Source organism: Nerophis ophidion, linkage group LG23, assembly GCF_033978795.1.
Source record: "Nerophis ophidion isolate RoL-2023_Sa linkage group LG23, RoL_Noph_v1.0, whole genome shotgun sequence".
Lineage (NCBI taxonomy): Eukaryota > Metazoa > Chordata > Actinopteri > Syngnathiformes > Syngnathidae > Nerophis > Nerophis ophidion.
The window spans coordinates 16,205,516-16,229,327 of record NC_084633.1 but is presented as its reverse complement, the minus strand read 5'-3'; the positions used below and the strand labels follow the sequence as shown (position 1 = coordinate 16,229,327).

The 23,812-nt window shown below is 40.8% G+C and overlaps 1 protein-coding gene across 1 annotated transcript in view; it reads left to right on the top strand.

Moving 5' to 3' along the window:
* Positions 1-11,834: 11,834 nt before the first annotated feature.
* Positions 11,835-23,812, top strand: part of LOC133541532 (transmembrane protein 235-like) — a 34,752-nt gene continuing 22,774 nt past the window's right edge. Inside the window, exons 1-2 of the mRNA XM_061884984.1 lie at positions 11,835-12,333; positions 20,004-20,078. Coding sequence (XP_061740968.1) covers positions 12,171-12,333; positions 20,004-20,078 — 238 coding nt within the window. The 5' untranslated portion in view covers positions 11,835-12,170. The remainder of the gene's footprint in view (positions 12,334-20,003; positions 20,079-23,812) is intronic.

The following is a 23,812-nucleotide window of genomic DNA, read 5'->3' as shown; positions in this document are numbered from 1 at the left end:
GTGGCCGCCTTGCAGGATGAGGTGCACGGCGAGGCGGACGACCTCGCAGAGGCCACACCTGTGGCAGACGTGGAGGAGGCTTGGCAGCAGCAGACGAAGGTGCGGGGGCTGCAGCCGAAGCAGGTGCAGAGGCCGGCGGAGGAGCAGGCGCAGGCTTCAGCCGAGGAGCAGGCGCAGAGGCCGGCGGAGGAGCAGGCGCAGGCTTCAGCCGAGGAGCAGGCGCAGGCTTCAGCCGAGGAGCAGGCGCTGGCTTCAGCCGAGGAGCAGGCGCAGGCTTCAGCCGAGGAGCAGGCGCTGGCTTCAGCCGAGGAGCAGGCGCTGGCTTCAGCCGAGGAGCAGGCGCTGGCTTCAGCCGAGGAGCAGGCGCTGGCTTCAGCCGAGGAGCAGGCGCTGGCTTCAGCCGAGGAGCAGGCGCTGGCTTCAGCCGAGGAGCAGGCGCTGGCTTCAGCCGAGGAGGAGGCGTTGGCTTCAGCCGAGGAGGAGGCGTTGGCTTCAGCCGAGGTGCAGGTGCTGCAGCCGAAGAAGGCGGCGTCGTGGAGTATGGCGTAGTCGTCGCCGTCGTGGAGGTCGGCGTAGTCGTCGCCGTCGTGGAAGAAGGCGTAGTAGTCGGCGTCGTGGAAGAAGGCGTAGTAGTCGGCGTGGAAACCGCAGTTGTCGACGCAGGTGTTGGAGTGGGTTCCAACTTAAGAGCTGGTGCGAACTCCAGCTTTGGAGCTGGTGCTGGAGTGGGCTCCAGCTCTGGAGCTGGTGATAGAGTGTGCTCCAGCTTTGGAGCTAATGCTGGACTGGGTTCCAGCTTTAAGGCTGGTGCTGGAGTGGGTTCCAGCTTAGGAACAGGTGCTGGTGCGAGGACCAGGAAAGAGTCGATTGCTGGCGTGAGAACCAGACTAGGATTCGGTGCTGGTGTGTGAACCAGGCGAGAGACCGAAGCTGGTGTGGGAACAAGGTTAGGAACCTCTTCTGGTGTGAAAACCAGGCGAGAGTCTACTTTTGGTGTAAAAACCAGGTTAGGGACAGTGCCGAACATCGGTGGTGGAGGACGTGCTGGAGGTAATGACCTCGCAAGTCTGAACACCGGTGGAGGAGGTCTACTTGGTCGTTGTGATTTGACCGGGGGAAACACAGGTGGAGGAGGTCTACAAGGCCGTTGAGACTTGGCCGGGGGAAAAACAGGTGGAGGAGGTCTACAAGGCCGTTGAGACTTGGCCGGGGGAAACACAGGTGGAGGAGGTCTACGAGGAAGAGCTAAGCGGAATACAGGTGGCGGCGGCCTAGGAGGAGCTAGCGGTTTAACGGGCCGAAAAACAGGTAAGGGTGGCCTCATAGGAGGTTGCGGTTTGACAGTTTTAAGAAATGGTAGCGTCTGCGCTACCTCCGCAACACAGCTATAGGCCATAGCCCCCCCCTCCAGACGGGAATCCCAGACCCGTTCCCTGTGGTCAGGGACTGACCATAAGGGAGGGTGGTGGGAGGTTTGGAGGCGGGCAGACTCCTCCCCTCTATATTGTCCAGAGTGTCCCTTTGAAAAGGGAGAAAAAACCTTGGACTTGGGCTGGGAATGAGGTTTTACAGGTGGAGTTGAAAAAGCAGATGGTTGGGATTTACCAGAATAATAAAAAGCAAAAATGTCCTGGAAATTCTGTATTTTATTATTAATGTTATTGTCATTTGAAAATGGATGAGAAAGAGAATCTTCCAAAAAAAATTCCTCATTGATGATGTCATCAACGGAGGACGGGTTTGCGTTACCGGGAGGCGTCGACGAAATGACGTCATCTGCGCGGGACACAAGTTGAGAATTTGCCCAGTCGGTAAAACTGTTAGCAAAGTGTGTTATTGGGTCCCCAAACAATGGTGTAGGGGTTTTGTATGCGGACTGTAGGTTGCTGTGTTTATGAGGAGGGAGGCATGGAGTGGGAAAGTCACTGTCACGGGACGAAGCCATCGTTCGCGGCTTCCGCCTACGCGGACGAGCGCGAGCGCTGCGGGAGGGAAACTCACCGGACCGGGAAACATCGATGGGGATCAGGGTTCCATCCGGACCCCACATGATACTTTCATCCGGGTTGCATCGGAGAGTCTCTGCCTCCATCGCCCGAAACATAATCCATGTACCTTCATCGAAGGCGTCCTCGTGGTTGCCAGACGCGAAGGAACCATTCTTTGGTCGGATCTTACTGTTACGCTTGTGTGGCATTGTAATGCCGGATTCGGTCCTCCGTGGATGCGTCAGCAAGAACACAGCAAAAAGGTAAGAACTAAGGGATTTATTAAACAAAAGGAGCTATGAACAAAAATACTGATACAAATAGAAAAGGCAAATAAAAGCGCTAGCATGGAAAGCTAGGACAAACAAACCGAAGCACAAGGGCACCAAAAGGAAATACAAAACAACTAGCGTGAAAGCTAGGAATAAAAATAAAGCTTAGCGTGAGAGCTAGCGAAAACGAGAGTGAGAGACAAGTCGTAAACAGATGTATGTGAACAAAACTAAGATCCGACAATCAGTGAACAGAAAACGCTGGCTTATAAACAGGTGGTGATTAGTAAAGACAGGTGTGCTGGAAAAGAGAGTAGCAGCTGAAACTAATGAGTGACCATGGAAACGAACGAAACAGGAACTAAGTATGTCAAACCGCAGAGTGATATAAAAATGGAACAAAAATAACAATACGGTGATGATCCGACCATCGGATCACAACACGAATAAGTTTTTCAACTTGTTTAAGTCGGGGTCCACGTTAATCAATTCATGGTAGACATGGTTATGACATTCTCTGTACATGCTTCAGGCTCCGTAGCTAAATTTAGACCAAAGCATATCCAATACATATTATCTAGACCAGTGATTCTCAACTGTCACACGCGTATGTGAACATCTTTCTCTCGTGGGTCCCCCCTGATGCCGACAGATCCTCACAGTAGCCCGGGAGTTTTATTGTGTGCGCACACATGCCAGGACCGTACTTCCCTCTACAAAATTTCAGTCTTTTGGTTTGAAAGCACCTAGCAACAGTCTGCGCCGCGACATTTCAACTTCTCTGGTTCACTCTTCCTCCCGCCATGGTCTCGTGCGTGTCCGTTGCCAAAAACGTGTATCGGGACCGGCTGCTGCTAATAAAGGCGACGGGTGATTAGATAGCCAGTCCCAGCTGGGCAATCCACTCACCAGCCGCTGGCCTCAAGGCCGGTCCTTACACACACAGACCACGCCCCCCTCCACAGCGTACCACTAGCTGTACGGATGCTCCAACAGTTAGTATTTAAACACAGTGTTACTGTTCAAACTGTGTGTAATGTTACAGTGGCCAAAACTATAAAACATATGTAAACTAAAACCTCTGCATTGTTTTGATGATTTAGGCCTGCTCCGTCCGCTACTGTATTTCAATGTTGGTCACTATAGTGGTACTTGGACAGCCAAGTGTTTTCTGAAGTAGTTATTGGTGAAAAAAGTTTATGAACCCCAGATCAGGACCACAATTTACTGTTTTAAATATATTAGACTCGCCATAAGGTCTACTTTAAGAAATTGTGTTGCCCCTACTTTGTCATTATACTGAAGTCATTATACATGTAAAATTGTACAAACCCCGTTTCCATATGAGTTGGGAAATTGTCTTAGATGTAAATATAAACAGAATACATTGATTTGCAAATCCTTTTCAACCCATATTCAGTTGAATGCGCAACAAAGACAAGATATTTGATGTTCAAACTCATAAACTTTATTTTTTTTTGCAAATAATAATTAATTTAGAATTTCATGGCTGCAACACGTGCCAAAGTAGTTGGGAAAGGGCATGTTCACCACTGTGTTACATCATCTTTTCTTTTAACAACACTCAAATGTTTGGGAACTGAGGAAACTAATTGTTGAAGCTTTGAAAGTGGAATTCGTTCCCATTCTTGTTTTATGTAGACTTTAGTCGTTCAACAGTCCGGGGTCTCTGCTGTCGTATTTTACGCTTCATAATGCACCACACATTTTTGATGGGAGACAAGTCTGGACTGCAGGCGGGCCAGGAAAGTATCCACACTCTTTTACTACGAAGCCACGCTGTTGTAACACGTGGCTTGGCATTGTTTTGCTAAAATAAGCAGGGGCGTCCATGATAACGTGGCTTGGATGACAACATATGTTGCTCCAAAACCTGTATGGACCATTCAGCAATACTGGTGCCTTCACAGATGTGTAAGTTACCCATGCCTTGGGCACTAATACACCCCCATACCATCACAGATGCTGGATTTTGAACTTTGCGCCTATAACAATCCGGATGGTTATTTTCCTCTTTGTTCCGGAGGACACCACGTCCACAGTTTCCAAATATAATTTGAAATGTGGACTCGTCAGACCACAGAACACTTTTCCACTTTGCATCAGTCCATCTTAGATGAGCTCGGGCCCAGCGAAGCCGGCGGCGTTCCTGGGTGTTGTTGATAAATGGCTTTCGTTTTGCATAGAAGAGTTTTAACTTGCACTTACAAATGTAGCGACCAACAGTAGTTACTGACAGTGGTTTTATGAATTGTTCCTGAGCTCATGTGGTGATATCCTTTACACACTGATGTCTGTTTTTGATGCAGTACCACCCGAGGGGTCAAAGGTCCGTAACATCATCGCTTACGTTCAGTGATTTCTCCAGATTCTCTGAACCTTTTGATGATTTTACGGACCGTAGATGGTAAAATCCCTAAATTCCTTGCAATAGCTCGTTGAGAAATGTTGTTCCAGAACAATTTGTGACCCTCGCCTCATCCTTGTTTGTGAATTACTTAGCATTTCATGGAAGCTGCTTTCATACCCAATTATGGCACCCACCTGTTCCCAATTAGCCTGCACACCTGTGGGATTTTCCAAATAAGTGTTTGATGAGCATTCCTAAACTTTATCAGTATTTATTGCCACCTTTCCCAACTTCTTTGTCACGTGTTGCTGGCATCAAATTCTAAAGTTAATTGATTTTTTTTTTTTAATTAATATTTTTTATCAGTTTTAAAATCAAATATGTTGTCTTTGTAGCATATTCAACTGAATATGGGTTGAAAAGGATTTGCAAATCATTGTTTTCTGTTTATATTTACATCTAACGCAATTTCTCAACTCATATGGAAACGGGGTTTGTATAATTTTACAGTTTTAAGGCACTTGTGCTTGCTTAACGAAAGTTGCTCTTTATTTTGCATATTGTGTGTTTGCAGTCGGGTTGTACGGTGTACCGGTATTGATATAGTACCGCGATACTAATTAATCATATTCAGTACTATACCACCTCTAAAAAGTGCCGATCCACCCCCATATGTTCACTATTTTATTTGAGGGCGAACTTGCAATAAGAAACAAACATTTTTTAGTTGAACTAAAGCCAATAATGCACCTTATGGTGGTCCCCTTTATTTAGAAAAGCACAGAAAAGTATCGAAATACATATTGGTACCGATACCAAAATATTGGTATTGGGAAAACACTAGTTTGCAGTACTGCTCTTTGTGTGTTTGCACTGCAATCATAGTTTTTTTTTTTGTGCGATTCAAGATTGCCATAATATAGTAACTTTCAAACCGTGGTATGGTACACCGTCTATATGTAGTGGTATGCCCCAAAAAATTACTTGTTTAAAGTACAGTGTTTTATTTTCCCATATTTAAACACATTGACATTGTTCAAACTGTGTGTAAAGTTACAGTGAAGTGAAGTGAATTATATTTATATAGCGCTTTTTCTCTAGTGACTCAAAGCGCTTTACATAGTGAAACCCAATATCTAAGTTACATTCAAACCAGTGTGGGTGACACTGGGAGCAGGTGGGTAAAGTGTCTTGCCCAAGGACACAACGGCAGTGACTAGGATGGCGGAAGCGGGAATCGAACCTGCAACCCTCAAGTTGCTGGCACGGCCACTCTACCAACCGAGCTAAACTGCCACAATAATAATAATAATAATAATAATAATAATAATAATAATAATAATAATAATAATAATAATAATAATAATAATAATAATAATAATAATAATAATAGATTTTATTGGTAAAAGCACTTCACATTGAACAAATAGAATAGAATCCTGAGGGAAATTCCGCACCACAGTTCGCCCACAATACACAATAAACACTTGGGTATTTTTTACATGTGAATAATATAAAAAACAATCTATTATGCAGCATTATTCACGTGTGAATAATATAAACATGTTATACATTTACATCACATGTACAGTCAAAAGAAAAACATATGCATTATACAGTCTGATGGCTGTCAGTATGAAGGACTTCTTGTCAACCTCAAATTTGACAACCTCAAAGGGCCTCAGTGCATTAAAAAAACAACGCTAGAACCACAAATAGCTGCCCTCAACAAGTAAAATAAATAGTAAAAAAACGAAAAAATAAAACAGCCTAATAGCTAAAACTAGCACACATATATTTAAAAAAAAGGCTTAATTGAAAAGAAGGGTTTTCGAGCGTTTTTTAAAATCGTCCACCGTCTGTGGTGCCCTCAGGTGGTCAGGGAGAGCGTTTCACAAACTGCGAGCGGCGGAGCAGAAAGCCAGTCTCCCATAGTTCGGAGCTTTGTCCTCTTGAGTTTGTAGGAGGTTAGCCTATCCGGTGCGGAGTATTTGGGAGTGAGCAGTTCTTTGAGGTAGAGGGAGGCACTTCCATGGAGGCACCGGTGAGTTAGTAGGAAGACTTTGTATTCACTCCTGAGTGGAACAGGAAGACAGTGAAGGGATTTGAGAACCGGTGTGATGCGGTCGTATTTCCTCACTCTCATCGGGAACCTAGCAGCACTATTTTTTAAGTACTGCAGCTTCTGGATGTTCTTGCTGGGGATCCCGACAAGAAGTGAGTTGCAGTAGTCGAGCCTGGAGGGGACAAAGGTGTGGACGAGCTTCTTTGGCATCGGACAGAGTGAGTGAGGGGCGGAGTTTTGCAAATGTTCCTGAGGTGGTAGAAGGAGGTCTTGCACAGTTGTTTTATGTGAGCCTCAAAGGTCAGGTGAGGATCCATTCTAAAAAAAATATTAATAATACTTGTTAAATAAAACATCCTCCTTGTGTTTAATGAATACTTAAGCCTACTACTATATTGTGTTTTAATATTGGTCATTATGGTAGTACAAACCCCGTTTCCATATGAGTTGGGAAATTGTGTTCGATGTAAATATAAACGGAATACAATGATTTGCAAATCATTTTCAACCCATATTTAGTTGAATTTGCTAAAAGACAACATATTTGATGTTCAAACTGATCAACATTATTTTTTTCGTGCAAATAATCATTACCTTTAGAATTTGATGCCAGCAACACGTGACAAAGAAGTTGGGAAAGGTGGCAATAAATACTGATTAAGTTGAGGAATGCTCATCAAACACTTATTTGGAACATCCCACAGGTGTGCAGGCTAATTGGGAACAGGTGGGTGCCATGATTGGGTATAAAAACAGCTTCCCAAAAAATGCTCAGTCTTTCACAAACAAAGATGGGGCGAGGTACACCCCTTTGTCCACAACTGCACGAGCAAATAGTCAAACAGTTTAAGAACAACGTTTCTCAAAGTGCAATTGCAAGAAATTTAGGGATTTCAACATCTACGGTCCATAATATCATTAAACGGTTCAGAGAATCTGGAGAAATCACTCCACGTAACCAACATTAAATGACCGTGACCTTCGATCCCTCAGTATCCCACTGTATTAAAAACCGACATCAATCTCTAAAGGATATCACCACATGGGCTCAGGAACACTTCAGAAAACCACTGTCACTAAATACAGTTCGTCACTACATCTGTAAGGTCAAGTTATATCTATACGATGCACAGCAAAAGCCATTTATCAACAACATCCAGAAACGCCACCGGCTACTCTGGGCCCGAGATGATCTAAGATGGACTGATGCAAAGTGGAAAAGTGTTCTGTGTTCTGTGGTCTGACGAGACCACATTTCAAATTGTTTTTGGAAATAATTGACATGGTGTCATCCGGACCAAAGGGGAAGCGAACCATCCAGACAGTTTTCGACGTAAAGTTCAAAAGCCAGCATCTGTGATGGTATGGGGGTGCATTAGTGCCCATGGCTTGGGTAACTTACGGACCTGAGTGACGTGTCAACAGCCTGTTTTCATGTCCGTTTTCCCACAATATAAACAGCATGTCTGCCCAATGACGTTATAACTATAGAATGATCGAGGGCGAGTTCTTGGTTTCTTATGTGGGTTTATTGTTAGGCAGTTCCATTAACGTCCTCCCAGCGCGGTAACAACACATAACAACAGCAGTCCGTTTTCATCTACCGTAAAGCAGTCTATCTGCCGTAAACAGCAATGTTGTGACACTCTTTGACAAGACAATACTGCCATCTACTGTACATGCATATGGTTTGAAAAACAAGGATGGACAATTCAACCCTTAACTCAATGAGTAGATGAGTGTTATGTGTGTGTAAATGTGTAAATAAATGAACACGGAAATATAAATATGTATAAATATATGAATATATATATATCCATCCATCTTCTACCGCTTATTCCCTTTCGGGGTCGCGGGGGGCGCTGGCGCCTATCTCAGCTACAATCGGGCGGAAGGCGGGGTACACCCTGGACAAGTCGCCACCTCATTGCAGGGCCAACACAGATAGACAGACAACATTCACACACTAGGGCCAATTTAGTGTTGCCAATCAACCTATCCCCAGGTGCATGTCTTTGGAAGTGGGAGGAAGCCGGAGTACCCGGAGGGAACCCACGCATTCACGGGGAGAACATGCAAACTCCACACAGAAAGATCCCGAGCCTGGATTTGAACCCAGGACTGCAGGACCTTCGTATTGTGAGGCAGACGCACTAACCCCTCTCCCACCGTGAAGCCCATATATATATATATATATATATATATATATATATATATATATATATATATATATATAAAAAGCTAGAATTCACTGAAAGTCAAGTATTTCTTATATATATATATATATATATATATATATATATATATATATATATATGTATATATATATATATATATATATATATATATATATATATATATATATATATATATATATATATATATATATGTTTTAATTGGATTATCCAGACTAAAACTCTATTCACATACAATGGTTTGTATAGGGCACAGAGTGGGTGGGTACAGGCAGGCGTAGGGTGTGGTGATTGGCTCATGTGTTACCTAGGAGGTGTTTCCGTCTGTGGCGGCATGTTGAAATTATTTCACCGTGCTTGTTGAGGGATGATAGGTCTGGATGATATATATTAAACAGTTTCTCTTTTAAGCATAGGTTGCATCTTTTATTACCACTGTTGTAATGTGTGCTGGATGCAAGAATTTGCCATGTTATTGAATATTCAACATTATTGTCTTTGAGGTTCCAAATGTGTTTGCTGAGTGCTGTAGAATTCCGCAAAGTCTGGTTTCTAAAGGAGGCCCTGTGATTATTCCATCTGGCCTTAAACGCTCCTTCGGTTAATCCTACGTACTTGTCGGATGTGCTAATGTCCTTGCGTGTTACCTTTGCTTGGTAAACGACTGATGTTTGTAAGCACCCCCCGTTGAGAACCTCCTGATGATTGAGGGAACCCCTCATGAAACAGTTCTGTAGAGATGAAGTAGTCTTGTGATTTTTCCCACACCTACATATATATATATATATATATATATATATATATATTTGTATGAAATACTTGACTTGGTGAATATAGCTGTAAATATACTCCTCCCCTTTTAACCACGCCCCTGACCACGCCCCCCAGCTCCCGAAATTGGAGGTCTCAAGGTTGGCAAGAATGCATTAATACAGTAATGTTACGAGTTTTAATTCAAAGTTAAGATACTCACCTCACCAGTCCCGCAAAAATACTGACGTAAAACGACATAACTGGCTGACATTTGGGCAGTGGAATCATGTGTCTCCTTCAAAAAAAAAAAAAATTCTTCACTTGCATTTAATAGCAAGCCGGTAAGTTAACGTCCGGTATGCCAGGTAGCTAAAAACGTGTAAAAGAGAATACTGTACATTAGTGTACAGTATTCTTTACTGTACGTTAAACTACAAGAAAATAGTCGGTTGGATATTTAATTGAAGCGTAGAAATAAACATTCACTTGCTTTAGAGCAGGGGTCACCAACCTTTTTGAAACCAAGAGCTACTTCCTGGGTACTGATTAATGGAAAGGGCTACCAGTTTGATACACACTTAAATAAATTGCCAGAAATTGCCAAATTGCTCGATTTACCTTTAATAAATAAATCTATATATATATATAAAAATGGGTATTTCTGTCCGTCATTCCGTCGTACATTTTTTTTACTTTTACGGAATGATTTTTGAAGAGAATAAATGATGAAAAAAAAAACACTCAATTGAACGGTTTAAAACAGGAGAAAACACGAAAAAAAATGAAAATTAAATATTGAAACATAGTTTATCTTTAATTTTGACTCTTTAAAATTCAAAATTCAACCGAAAAAAATGAAGAGAAAAACTAGTTAATTCGAATCTTTTTGAAATAATAATAAATTTAAAAAATGGAGCATCATTAGTAATTTTTGTTGATTAAGATTAATTTTAGAATTTTAATGACATGTTTTAAATAGGTTAAAATCCAATATGCGCTTTGTAAGAATATATAACAAATTGGACCAAGCTATATTTCTAACAAAGACAAATCATTATTTCTTCTAGATTTTCCAGAACAACATTTTTAAAAGAAATTCAAAAGACTTTGAAATAAGATTTAAATTTGATTCTACAGATTTTCTAGATTTGACAGAATAATTTTTGGGGAATTTTACTCATGATAATTTTGAAGAAATATTTCACAAATATTCTTCGTCGAAAAAACAGGAGCTGAAATGAAGAATTAAATCAAAATGTATTTATTATTCTTTACAATAAAAAAAAAAATACTTGAACATTGATTTAAATTGTCATGAAAGAAGAGAAAGGAATTTAAAAGGTAAAAAGGTATATGTGTTTAAAAATCCGACAATCATTTTTACGGTTGTATTTTTTCTCTAAAATTGTCTTTCTGAAAGTTATAAGAAGCAAAGTAAAAAAAATAACTGAATTTATTTAAACAAGTGAAGACCAAGTCTTTAAAATATTTTCTTGGATTTTCAAATTCTATTTGAGTTTTGTCTCTCTTAGAATTAAAAATGTCGAGCAAAGCGAGACCAGCTTGCTAGTAAATTAATACAATTAAAAAAAATTGAGGCAGCTCACTGGTAAGTGCTGCTATTTGAGCTATTTTTAGAACAGACCAGCGGGCACCGCGTTGGTGACCCCCTGTACATTAATGTACAGTATTCTCTATTTTGATTAATTGATACTTTTATTAGTAGATTACACACTTCAGTACATATTCCGGTACTGAATTATGGTAACACCCGAATAAGTTTTTCAACTTGTTTAAGTCAGAATCCACGTTAATCAATTCAAGGTACTGTACATTCAACTACAAGAAAATAGTCAGTTGAATGTTTAATTGAAGCGTAGAAATAAACATTCACTTGCTTTAGAAACACGACGATTAATTTACCCCATGAACCCGCCGGCAGGGTTTACAAAATAAACTCCGGCTAATAATCGGGCTTTTACTTTGAAGGGCACAACGGCAAAAGTAGCTGTTTCTTTCCCGGCGCTTGACACTCCTTCTTTACAGGCGCTGTTCACCCTGCTGTGTGTGTGTCACCTGCCGGCAGCACAGACGCCTCTATTTTCTCTAATTTTGCGAGGAAAATTGAATATTTGATTGAAGCGTGGAAATAAACATTCACTTACTTTAGAAACACGAAGATTAATTTACCACATGAACCCGTCAGCAGAGTTTATAAAATAAACTCCGGCTAATAATCGGGCTTTTACTTTGAAGGGCACAACGGCAAAAGTAGCTGTTTCTTTCCCGGCGCTTGACACTCCTTCTTTACAGGCGCTGTTCACCCTGCTGTGTGTGTGTCACCTGCCGGCAGCACAGACGCCTCTATTTTCTCTAATTTTGCGAGGAAAAGTGTTTTTTTTTTAACTCAGAATTTCACAAACGGAGTGTTTTTAAGTGAGGGCTTTGTGGAGGGCAGAATTGCATTTCTTATATTTACCAAAGGGAAATGTTGGGAATATAACGGCAATTACAGTGATTTGCATAATGAGTTACAGCTTGGTGATTCTCTCTGCGGGCTTTACAGCTTTGCTCAGCTTTTGCCTCCTCGCCGTATCAATTGGAACTGATTACTGGTACATCATTGACGTGAAGAAGCCCAACTCCCAGGACCTGAGTTCCCACTCCGGACTGTGGACGATCAATGAAGGTTTGTGCGTTCTAATTGAACTTATTCATGTTGCTGTTAAGATGCAAACAACATTAATTGCATGGCATTGTGCATCTTCATTGCAATTGCTGCCCACACCCATATGCACCACTTTGAACTGGTCCAGGGGCTCAGAGGGGGGCGATTAGTTCCAGTTGAAATTAAGCATGCATGAGTTTAATCCGCACTTGAGAAACTAATTTCGATCCAAGTGTGCACTCAGATGGCTGCAGAAAATATTGTTCATGTGAAATCATCTGGAAGGAGCATCTATGGGCTTTGCCTGCAGAGAACACACAGCATGTCATTGTGAGTGTCAGTGCTGACAATATAGGACTGACTTGGCCTTCAAAGCTTAAAGGCCTACTGAAATGAGATTTTCTTATTTAAACAGGGCTGGCAGGTCCATTCTATGTGTCATACTTGATCATTTCGCGATATTGCCATATTTTTCCTGAAAGGATTTAGTAGAGAACATCGACGATAAAGTTCGCAACTTTTGGTCGCTAATAAAAAAAGCCTTGCCTGTACCGGAAGTAGCAGACGATGTGCGCGTGACGTCACGGGTTGTGCTCACATCCTCACATTGTTTTACAATCATGGCCACCAGCAGCGAGAGCGATTCGGACCGAAAAAGCGACGATTTCCCCATTGATTTGAGCGAGGATGAAAGATTTGTGGATGAGGAAAGTGACAGTGAAAAACTAGAAAAAAGAAAAAAAAAGACAAGGGCAGTGGGAGCGATTCATATTTTATTAGACACATTTACTAGGATAATTCTGGAAACTCCCTTATCTGATTGTTGTGTTTTAGTGAGATTATATAGTCGTACCTGAAAGTCGGAGGGGTCTGGTGACCGCCAATGTCTCAGAGGGAAGCCACGTTTCTCGGCGAGGCAAGGCAGCCGGGCTGAGATTTAATTTTTTTTTCCCCTGCACGGAGTAAAAGCATCCGACGGTCGGTGGCACGAGAGTCCACAGCTGCAGCAGGAACGACGCAAACTCTCTGCTCATGTCTCCAATAAGAGCCGAATGTAAACAAGGAAACACCGGCTGTTTTTGTGTTGCTAAAGGCGGCCGCAATACACCGCTTCCTACCTACGTCTTTCTTCTTTGACGTCTCCATTATTAATTGAACAAATTGCAAAAGATTCAGCAACACAGACGTCCATAATACTGTGGATTCATGCGATGAAAAGAGACGACTTATAGCTGGGAACGGTGCTCGAACAAAATGTCATGAGCACTCGTCATACGCGTCATCATACCGCGACGTTTTCAAGAGGATACTTTGCGGGAAATTTAAAATTGCAATTTAGTCAATTTAGTATTGGCATGTGTTGCAATGTTAATATTTCATCATTGATATATAAACTATCAGACTTATTTAAACAGGGCTAGCAGGTCCATTCTATGTGTCATACTTGATCATTTTGCGATATTGCCATATTTTTGCTGAACGGATTTAGTAGAGAACATCGACGATAAAGTTCGCAACTTTTGGTCGCTAATAAGAAAAGCCTTGCTTGTACTGGAATAGCAGACGGTGTGTGCGTGACGTCACGGGTTGTGGAGCTCCTCACATCCTCACATTGTTTACAATCATGGCCACCAGCAGCGAGAGCGATTCGGACCGAAAAAGCGACAATTTCCCCATTAATATGAGCGAGGATAAGAGATTTGTGGATGAGGAAAGTGACAGTGAAAAACTAGAAAAAAAAAGACAAGGGCAGTGGGAGCGATTCATATTTTATTAGACACATTCACTAGGATAATTCTGGAAAATCCCTTATCTGCTTATTGTGTTACTAGTTTTTTAGTGACATTATATAGTCATACTTGAAAGCCGGAGGGGTGTGGTGACCGCCAGTGTCTCCGAAGGAAGCCACGTTTCTCGGCGAGGCAAGGCAGCCGGGTTGAGTTTTTTTTTTTTTTTCCCTGCACGGAGTAAAAGCATCCGACGGTCGGTGGCAAGAGAGTCCACAGATGCAGCAGGAACGACGCAAACTCTCCGCTCATGTCTCCGGTAAGAGCCGAATGTAAACAAGGAAACACCGGCTGTGTTTGTGTTGCTAAAGGCGGCCGCAATTCACCGCTTCCCACCTACGTCTTTCTTCTTTGACGTCTCCATTAATAATTGAACAAATTACAAAAGATTCAGCAACACAGATGTCCGGAATACTGTGTAATTATGTGATTAAAGCAGACGACTTATAGCTGTGATCGGTGCTGGATCAAAATGTCATGCGCACGCGTCATCATACCGCGACGTTTTCAAGACGATACTTTGCGGGAAATTTAAAATTGCAATTTAGTAAATTTAGTATTGGCATGTGTTTCAATGTTAAGATGTCATCATTGATATATAAACTATCAAACTGCGTGGTCGGTAGTAGTGGGTTTCAGTAGGCCTTTAAGCAGGGATGAGTTTAATCTGCGATCGAGAAACCAATTTCGATCAAAGTGTGCACTCAGATGGCTGCAGAAAATATTGTCCATGTGAAATCATCTGGAAGGAGCATCTATAGGCTTTGCCTGCAGAGAACACACAGCATGTCATCGTGCTTGTCAGTCCTGAAAATATAGGACTGAATTGGCCTTCAAACATTAAAGCAGGGGTGTCCAAAGTGCGGCCCGCAGGTAATTTTCTAACGGCCCAGTTCAAAAATACGATTGGGGAAAAAAAAAATTAAAACATAAAAAGTGTAATGTAACAAGAAAATATTGCAATGTTTACTCTAATAACACAAAGCTGTCATGCAGGCTGTTGCTTTCTTTAAAACATAATAATGAATCAAAATCTATGCCATTATGAATTATTGATATATTCAAGGCTCAAATCAAATATTCCACTTTGAGAAATTTTGTGTTTCCCATATACAAACAACAATACAACTTATAATTGACGGATAGATCTGAAGGTGATCTCGAGATTATTGTGTTAAAAGTAAACAGTAAAAAATATATATTTAATTTTTTTAAACACTTCAATGAGTAGGACCCTTTTGGATCCCAATAATGTCAAAGTGATTTGTTTATAAGTGTCATTGCCAAAAATAAAAATAAAATCAATGGTGTTATGCCCGTTTGATTGTGGACTATTACTGACACCTTGTGGCGATGGGAAATACTGCGTGTCATTAGTTTGGCACTTCCGGTTTAGTTTAGGCACTTCCGGTTTACGATGTTAGTTCAGTTCACAAACATTGAGAATTAGACGAGTTATGTTAACTCTTACAAGCCCTGGTAAAGATGAGTCTGTAAGTAAACTGTTTAACTTGTTTATGTAACTCAATACTAAGGTGGAAAGTGGCTAAATTTGATAGTAAGATGTGTATTGAAAAACGATTTTTGTGCACTATTTCAATGAATGTTTGAGGATTTAAAATGGCTGCCGGTCGCATATTTCCACCATCGAAATAGTTTCAACACTCAACAGTATTTGTTTGTAGTAATGCTGTATGTTTGTGTAAAGCTAATGTTTACATATTGTGCATTACATTTCAGTTTGTTAATTGAATCATACAGCTTATACATTGTCATTGTGTGTATTTCAGTTTTACAATAATAATAATAAATTAAAGCTGCAAGCAGCGTTGGTCGGGTCCGCCTTTGGCCGCTGCCGCCGCGTCCCGAGTCCCGATCTTAGTCAGACCTACATAGAAGTTTTTGTTTCATCACTCTACGACATTCCTAACAGAATTTACAAGCATTTTTGTCAGTTTTTTTTCCTAGGGGGAGCTAGAGCACAATTTTCATTTTTGGGGTTTGGTTTTTTATTGGATGGCAATTTTCACCAGTCCTGATGTGTGTGTAAAATTTGGTGAGTTTTGAAGCATGTTAAGGGGGTCAAATTACAGATTGGCGTTTCTGGATGTCGTTGATAAATGGCTTTCGCTTGGCATAGTATAGCTTTAACTGGCACTTTGAAGCATTTTAAGGGGGTCAAATATCAGTTCAAAGAGGCAAAAAAGGCATTTTTTGCAAAAATTTTGTTTTGAAGGGGTTTTTGTCAACTTCCTGTTGATTTTAGGTATAGAAGTGTTTCATTGGAAATGTAGGTCTAAGTCAGACCTACATAGAGGTTTTTGTTTCATGTCCCTACGACATTCCTAACGGAAGTTACAAGCAGTCTGTTTTTTGTCTCTTCCTACGGGGCGCTAGCGCGCAATTTTCATTTTTGGGGTTTGGTTGCTTAATAAGTTGGTCTGCCGCTCCATACCGATGTCTGTGTCAAATTTGGTGAGTTTTGAAGCATGTTAAGGGGGTCAAATTAGGGTGCGAAAGTGCGAGCGCGCCTTGGGCTGCTGCCCCCAGGCCCCACGGTAGCAGACACCTTGCTGCCACTATTTAATGCATTGTGAAAGTAATGCAGTTGTTGTATTGAAGTGAAAATATCAAGCTTCCTGTTGATTTTTGCCAAAGTATGTTAATTATTCAAATGTCGGTCTAAGTCAGACCTACATAGTGGTTTTTGTTTCATGTCTCTCTGACATTCTTACTGGAAGTTACAAGCAGTTTTGTCTGTGTTTTCTTCCTAGGAGCAGTTCGTTCGTGTTGTATTCCTAGGGGGGCGGTAGAGCGCAATTTTGAGTTTTGAGGTTAGGTTTTTTTTTCATCAGATCGCAATTTTTGCCAGACCTGATGTGTGTGTCAAGTTTGGTGAGTTAAGAAGCATTTTAAGGGGGTCAAATAACAGCTCAAAGAGGCAAAAATGACATTTTTTAGGAGACTTTGCACAGGGGTTCTTTGAAGGCGCGTAAAATCAAAACCTAAGAACTTATCAAAACTGTGTTCTATACTTTTAATCAGAAGGGTTCAATCTCTCTCCTGTGCGAGTTTGAAGCCAAAACAACAAACGCACTCCGAGGAGATAATGTTTGAAGAAAGGTGACCGGTTTTTACAAAACTTTTGTTTTGAAGGGGGGATTGCAAGCTTCCTGTTGATTTTTGTTGGGGGTTGTCAATCTATGAAATATAGGTCTAAGCGAGACCTACATAGAGATTTTTGTTTAATGTCTCTCCGACGTTCTTACCGGAAGTTACAAGCAATTTTGTCTGTGTTTTCTTCCTAGGAGCAGTTTTTTTCAAAAATAGCGCTTGAGCGCAATTCTGAGTTTTGGGGTTTGGTCTTTTCATTAGATCGCAATATTCGCCAGTCCTTATGTGTGCGCCAAATTTGGTGACTTTTGAAGCATTTTAAAGGGGTAAAATTACAGCGCGAAGAGGCAAAAATAGCATTTTTTTGGCGCAAATTTTATTTTGAAGGGGTTTTTGCCAACTTCCTGTAGATTTGTGCTGAAAGAAGTGATTGTATGAAAATTGGGTCTAAGTCAGACCTACATAGGAGTTTTTGTTTCATGTCGCTATGACATTCCTAACAGAAGTTACATGCAGTTTTGTCTGTAATTTTTTCCTAGGGGGCGCTAGAGCGCAATTTTCATTTTGGGGGATTGGTTGCTTAATATGTTGGGAAGGTTTGCTATATACCGACGTGTGTGTCAAATTTGGTGAGTTTTGAAGCATGTTAGGAGGGTCAAATTACAGTGCGTAGGTGCGGAATAATAATAAAACACAGCAGTTTCAATAGGGTCCTTGGCAGTCCTTTGCCATGGGCCAAGGACCCTAATAAAGAGCCTAAATGGATTCATCTGCTTTGGAACTTTATTAGAACGTCCTGGATTTGTTGTAAGTTGTCTGCCAAGCTCAATAACCTCAACACATACAGTGAGGGCAGAACAGGTGTTATGAGTAATTGACCTTTTTAAAGCTCCAATTCTTATATAATCTCAAATATTCCACTTGAAAATATTATTGGGTGAAAATATTGCATATTTTGTGTTTTTTCCATAAAAACAGGGTTTTCTTTGACAAAAAGAGCATGCAACTTCAATCTTTAATTAAAGCTGCAAGCAGCGTTGGTCGGGTCCGCCGTTGGCCGCCGCCGCCGTGTCCCGAGTTCCGATCTTAGTCAGACCTACATAGAAGTTTTTATTTCATCACTCTACGACATTCCTAACAGAAGTTACAAGCAGTTTTGTCTGGAAAAAGGTGACAGCTTTTTACAAAACCTTTATTTTGAAGGGGTAATTGCCAACTTCCTGTTGATTTCAACTGAAAGATGCCACCTATCAAAATGTAGGTCTAGGTGAGACCTACATTGAGGTTTTTGTTTCATGTCTGTCCGACATTCCTACCAGAAGTTACAAGCAGTTTTATCTGTTTCCTCTTCCTAGGAGCAGTTTTTTCTGTGTTTTATTCAAAAATTGCAATAGAGCGCAATTTTGAGTTTTAAGGTTTGGTTTTTTCACTAGATCGCAATTTCTGCCAGTCCTGATGTGTGTGCCAAGTTTGGGGAGTTTTGAAGCATTTTAAGGGGGTCAAATTACAGCTCAAAGAGGCAAAAATAGCGGTTTTTTCAAAAATGTTGCTTTGAATGAGTTTTTGCAAAATTTCTGTTGATTTTGGGTATAGACGTTTTTTATTGGAAATGTAGGTCTTAGTCAGACCTACACAGAGGTTTTTGTTTCATGTCTCTACGACATTCCTAACGGAAGTTACAAGCAGTCTGTTTTTTGTCTCTTCCTATCAATCTTTAAAAATGTTATATTGACAGAATGACCTAATGTTAATCTAGAGCAGTGGTTCTCAATTGGGGGTACGCGTACCCCTGGGGGTTCTTGAAGGTATGCCAAGGGGTACGTGAGATTTTTAAAAAATATTCTAAAAATAGCAACAATTCAAAAATCCTTTATACATTTATTTATTGAATAATACTTCAACAGAATATGAATGTAAGTTCATAAACTGTGAAAACAAATTGCAACAATGCAATATTCGGTGTTGACAGCTAGATTTTTTGGTGGAAATGTTCCATGAAAATTTATGTTTAATGTTTTGAATGAAGTTCATGAATCCAGATGGATCTCTGATGCAATCCCCAAAGAGGGCACTTTAAGTTGATGATTACTTCTATGTGTAGAAATCTTTGTTTATAATTGAATCTCATTTTTATTTTTCAACAAGTTTTTAGTTATTTTTATATCTTTTTTTCCAAATAGTTGAAGAAAGACCACTACAAATGAGCAATATTGTGCACTGTTATACAATTTAATAAATGAGAAACTGATGACATAGACGTATTTTACTTCTTTATGTCTTTGTTTTCAACCAAAAATGCTTTGCTCTGATTAGGGGGTACTTGGATTAAAAAAAATGGTCACAGGGGGTACATCACTGAAAAAAGGTTGAGAACCTTTTAAAACTTGAAAAATAATAATACTGAATAATGACACATTTTTAATATTTTTTGACCAAAATCCTATGGGGCCTGAGTGGAGGCCTAAATGTATATTTTTTATACATATATTGTATTGTTTTTTAAAATAAAATAAAATATCAAAATGGCCCCCGCTTGCTTTGATTTTTCAGAGTGCGGCCCTCAGTGGAAAGAGTTTGCCTTAAAGGTAGCCTTTTTTTTCCTGCCAGGTGTAACCTTTGAATGTCATTTCAATCCAATAAAAGTACTAAAAATCAACCTTTTCATCCTTCTCGAAGTGAGGATAAAAATGCTGATTGGTGTTCGGCATGTCATCCTTCTGCTTTAATTTTTGTTTTAAAATTCTACAAGTGCGTGACTTTTTAACCTTTTTCTTTTGATGTTTCCAACAGCAAACAGGACGTCCGTCATCCCGTCTTTCACGGCGAATATGTCGGCCCTGTCCAAGGCGGAGAGGCACCTTCTTGGTGAGTGCTTGTTTTGTATCGCCAGCTTGTTGGATGTTTGTGTGCTAAAAAAACAAAACAAGTAAAACCACGTCAGTGGAATACAGCCGTCAGCCAAATAATGATAAACCAGGATGACTTTGCCCAAAAATAATAGTCGTCTCTCATTTATCGCTGTTAATTGGTTCCAAACGTGACCGCGACAAATGAATTAACGCAAAATAGAGATTACCGTATTTCCCTGAATTGCCGTCGGGGCGCTAATTCATTTAAAACCTCTTCTCACTCCTGCGCTTACCAAAGGCACGTGGTAAAAATTTATTTTCCGTTTTTTCGACTGTTTTCCGTACCTTGGAGACCTCATGCCTTGTCGGAGGGTGTAACAACACGATCAGGGACGGATTCAAGTTGTCTTACGTGGAATGTGCATCGATTAGAACGGCATGCTAATCGATGCTAACATGCTATTTAGGCTAGCTGTATGTACATTTGTAGCTATATTTGCATCCAGCCTTTCCCTCCACCCACATTTAATGCCAAACAAACACTTATCAATCGACGGATTTAAGTTGCTCCAGTGTCACAAAATGCGAATGTTCTGATCGTTTGGTCCGCACATTTTACCGGCGATGCTAAGCCAGACATGGCGCAGAGATGTATGGATATCCTGCAGATGCGTTTCCAACGATAAAGTCAACAAAATCACAAAGGTGAGTTTTGTTGATGTTATTGACATGTGCTAATCCGACATATTTGGTCGCGGCATGACTGCCAGCTAATCGATGCTAACATGCTATTTAGGCTAGCTGTATGTACATTTGTAGCTATATTTGCATCCAGCCTTTCCCTCCACCCACATTTAATGCCAAACAAAGACTTACAAAGCGACAGATTTAAGTTGCTTCTGCACATTTTACCGGCGATGCTAAGGCAGACATGGCACAGAGATGTATGGATATCCTGCTAAACTCAATCGTTGGTTAGAAGGCGATCGCCGAATACCGCCAATGGCTATTCGCTCAATAGCTTCAGTTTCTTCTTCAATTTCGTTTTCGCTATCTGCCTCCATACTCCATCCATCCGTTTCAATACATGCGTAATCTGTTGAATCGCTTAAGCCGCTGAAATCCGAGTCTGAATCCGAGCTAATGTCGCTATATCTTGCTGTGCTATCCGCCATGTTTGTTTGTATTGGCATCACTGGATGACGCCACAGGAAAATGGACGGTGGCTTCACAGATAGCAAAAATCAGGCACTTTAAAGCCTTCTTTCGGGATATTCCATGATTGGTAAAATTTTGAAAAAAACTTTGAAAAATAAAATAAGCCACTGGGAACTGATTTTTATTGGTTTTAACCCTTCAAAATTGTGATAATGTTCCCTTTTAATAAGAAAAAAGTTATGGTCTTACCTTTACTTATAACTGAAGTCCGTGCCAGCCCCTTCTGATCAAAAGCATTGATAACTTGTTTATAGACGTCTTCCTTATCTTTTTTCAGTTTTAAAAGTCCCTCTGTCTCGATGGAGATCTTCCTTTATTACCTCCTGCTTCGATTGAAAGTCCTGTTTAGAAAACTGCTATCAGACCGACAAGTTGAGTTTATACCAAAATGGATACATGTATGATACAGCAGAGCATTGGGAGAATGTCATCTGGTCAGATGAAACCAAAATAGAACTTTTTGGTACAAACCCAACTCGTCGTGTTTGGAGGAAGAAGAATACTGAGTTGCATCCCAAGAACACCACACCTACTGTGAAGCATGGGGGTGGAAACATCATGCTTTGTGGCTGTTTTTCTGCTGAGTGTACAGGACCGTTGATCCGTGTTAAGGAAAGAATGAATGGGGCCATGTATCGTGAGATTTTGAGCCAAAACCTCCTTCCATCAGTGAGAGCTTTGAATCCTTGACCAAATACTTATTTTCCACCATAATTGACAAATAAATTCTTTAAAATTCCTACAATGAGAATTCCTGGATTATTTTGTCACATTCTGTCTCCCACAGTTGAAGTGTACCTATGATGAAAATTACAGACCTCTGTCATCATTTTAAGTGGGAGAACTTGCGCAATCGGTGGCTGACTAAATACTTTTTTGCCCCATTGTAGATGTACCAGATAACACAGTCGGTATTACATCGACCCCAACGACCGTGTTATGTTGAACTTTGACTGTACTGTAAAGCTAAGATTTTCATAATGTTGACCTACAATTTAAAATACCACTGATAGTCACACATACACTAGGTAGGGTGAAATTACTCTGCATTTAACCCATCCCCTTTTTCCACCCCCTGGGAGGTGAGGGGAGTAGTGAGCAGCAGCGGTGGCCGCGCTCAGGAATCATTTTGGTGATTTTAAGCCCCAATTCCAACCCTTGATGCTAAGTACCAAGCAGGGAGGCAATGGGTCCCATTTTGTATAGTCTTTGGTATGACTCGGCCGGGGTTTAAACTCACGACCTACCAATCAAACCGGTTGAGACTGAAGCAACAGTGCTTCTGCAGCTAAGTGCTGCACTCCAGACACTCATTAATCAACATTTACAATCAAGTGTTTTATTCCCCATCCCTGTACCACATACACAAACTGATTGACTTTACTTTTGGCTTCTGAAACATTGGGTGAAAGCACCTCGATTATAAAGCAGTTGTCTCTGGCATGTAGTAAGTTATCAGTGCACCAATCTCCTTGGAGGACTGGGATGCCTGCAGTCTTTGCTACATTATTCACAGGCAAAGAAGAACAAATCGATGGGTGGGGAGCTGTTTGCGCCAACAAGCATACAAATTAAGAGATATAGAAGCTGAAATAAGTCAATATTTTTAAAGCTTATGATGAAATGAAAACATATCTGTTTACTAAGGGTCAGGATGTTCTCAAAGAAGATGCTTTAAATGCGTGACATGGCGCCAGCCCATCCCAGCAGTTGTATAGAATCTATAAACATATATTATACAACTTTTTAGTATACAGCGGTGGGTCTGAAACTTTTTTCACCAAGTACTTCCTAAGAAACCACTTGGCTCTTGTTGCGTTTCGACCAGATCTTCCTCTTCTCATTGGGAATTTAAGCTACTGGTCACCCCCCAGGTTCTTTTGATGACATATAAGCTGGTTTTAAATGAATCCCAGACAGAATAGCTAGTTTGACCTTTTATTCCAAAGCTTTGCGAGACCAATCTATTTCACAACATCTTTTAAATCGCATTGCCCAAGTTGATCTGCTAATACTACGGAAGTCTTGCCTTTTACACTACGCCACTCTCCCCCCTATCCTCACCCTCCTAAGCCTGGGACATTTGAGATAAGAAGGGTGTTATGGTTAATATTCACATTCCAGGCCCAAGGTGTACACATGCCCACCACTTCAGCTGCTTTCAAACACGACTACAGAAAGAAAGAAATAACTCTTGAATATGGATATATGTTGATATCCAACTCCGTCACTCTTCAAGTACCACCATAATGACAAACACTAAAATACAGCAGCGTAGTAGGGTTAAATATTAATTAAAAACAAGGCAGAGGTTTTATTTAATGTTTTAATATTTTTATTCACTGTTACATTACACACAGTTTGAACAGTAACACTGTGTTCGAAGATAGGAAAATACAACACCGTACTTTAGTCAAGTAATTATATGCCTTACCACTAGATGGAGCCCGCATACCATCAGTGGGGGGGGGTCGGCAAGCCAAAATTTTGAAAGAGCCATATTGGACCAAAAATACAAAACAAAAACTTGTC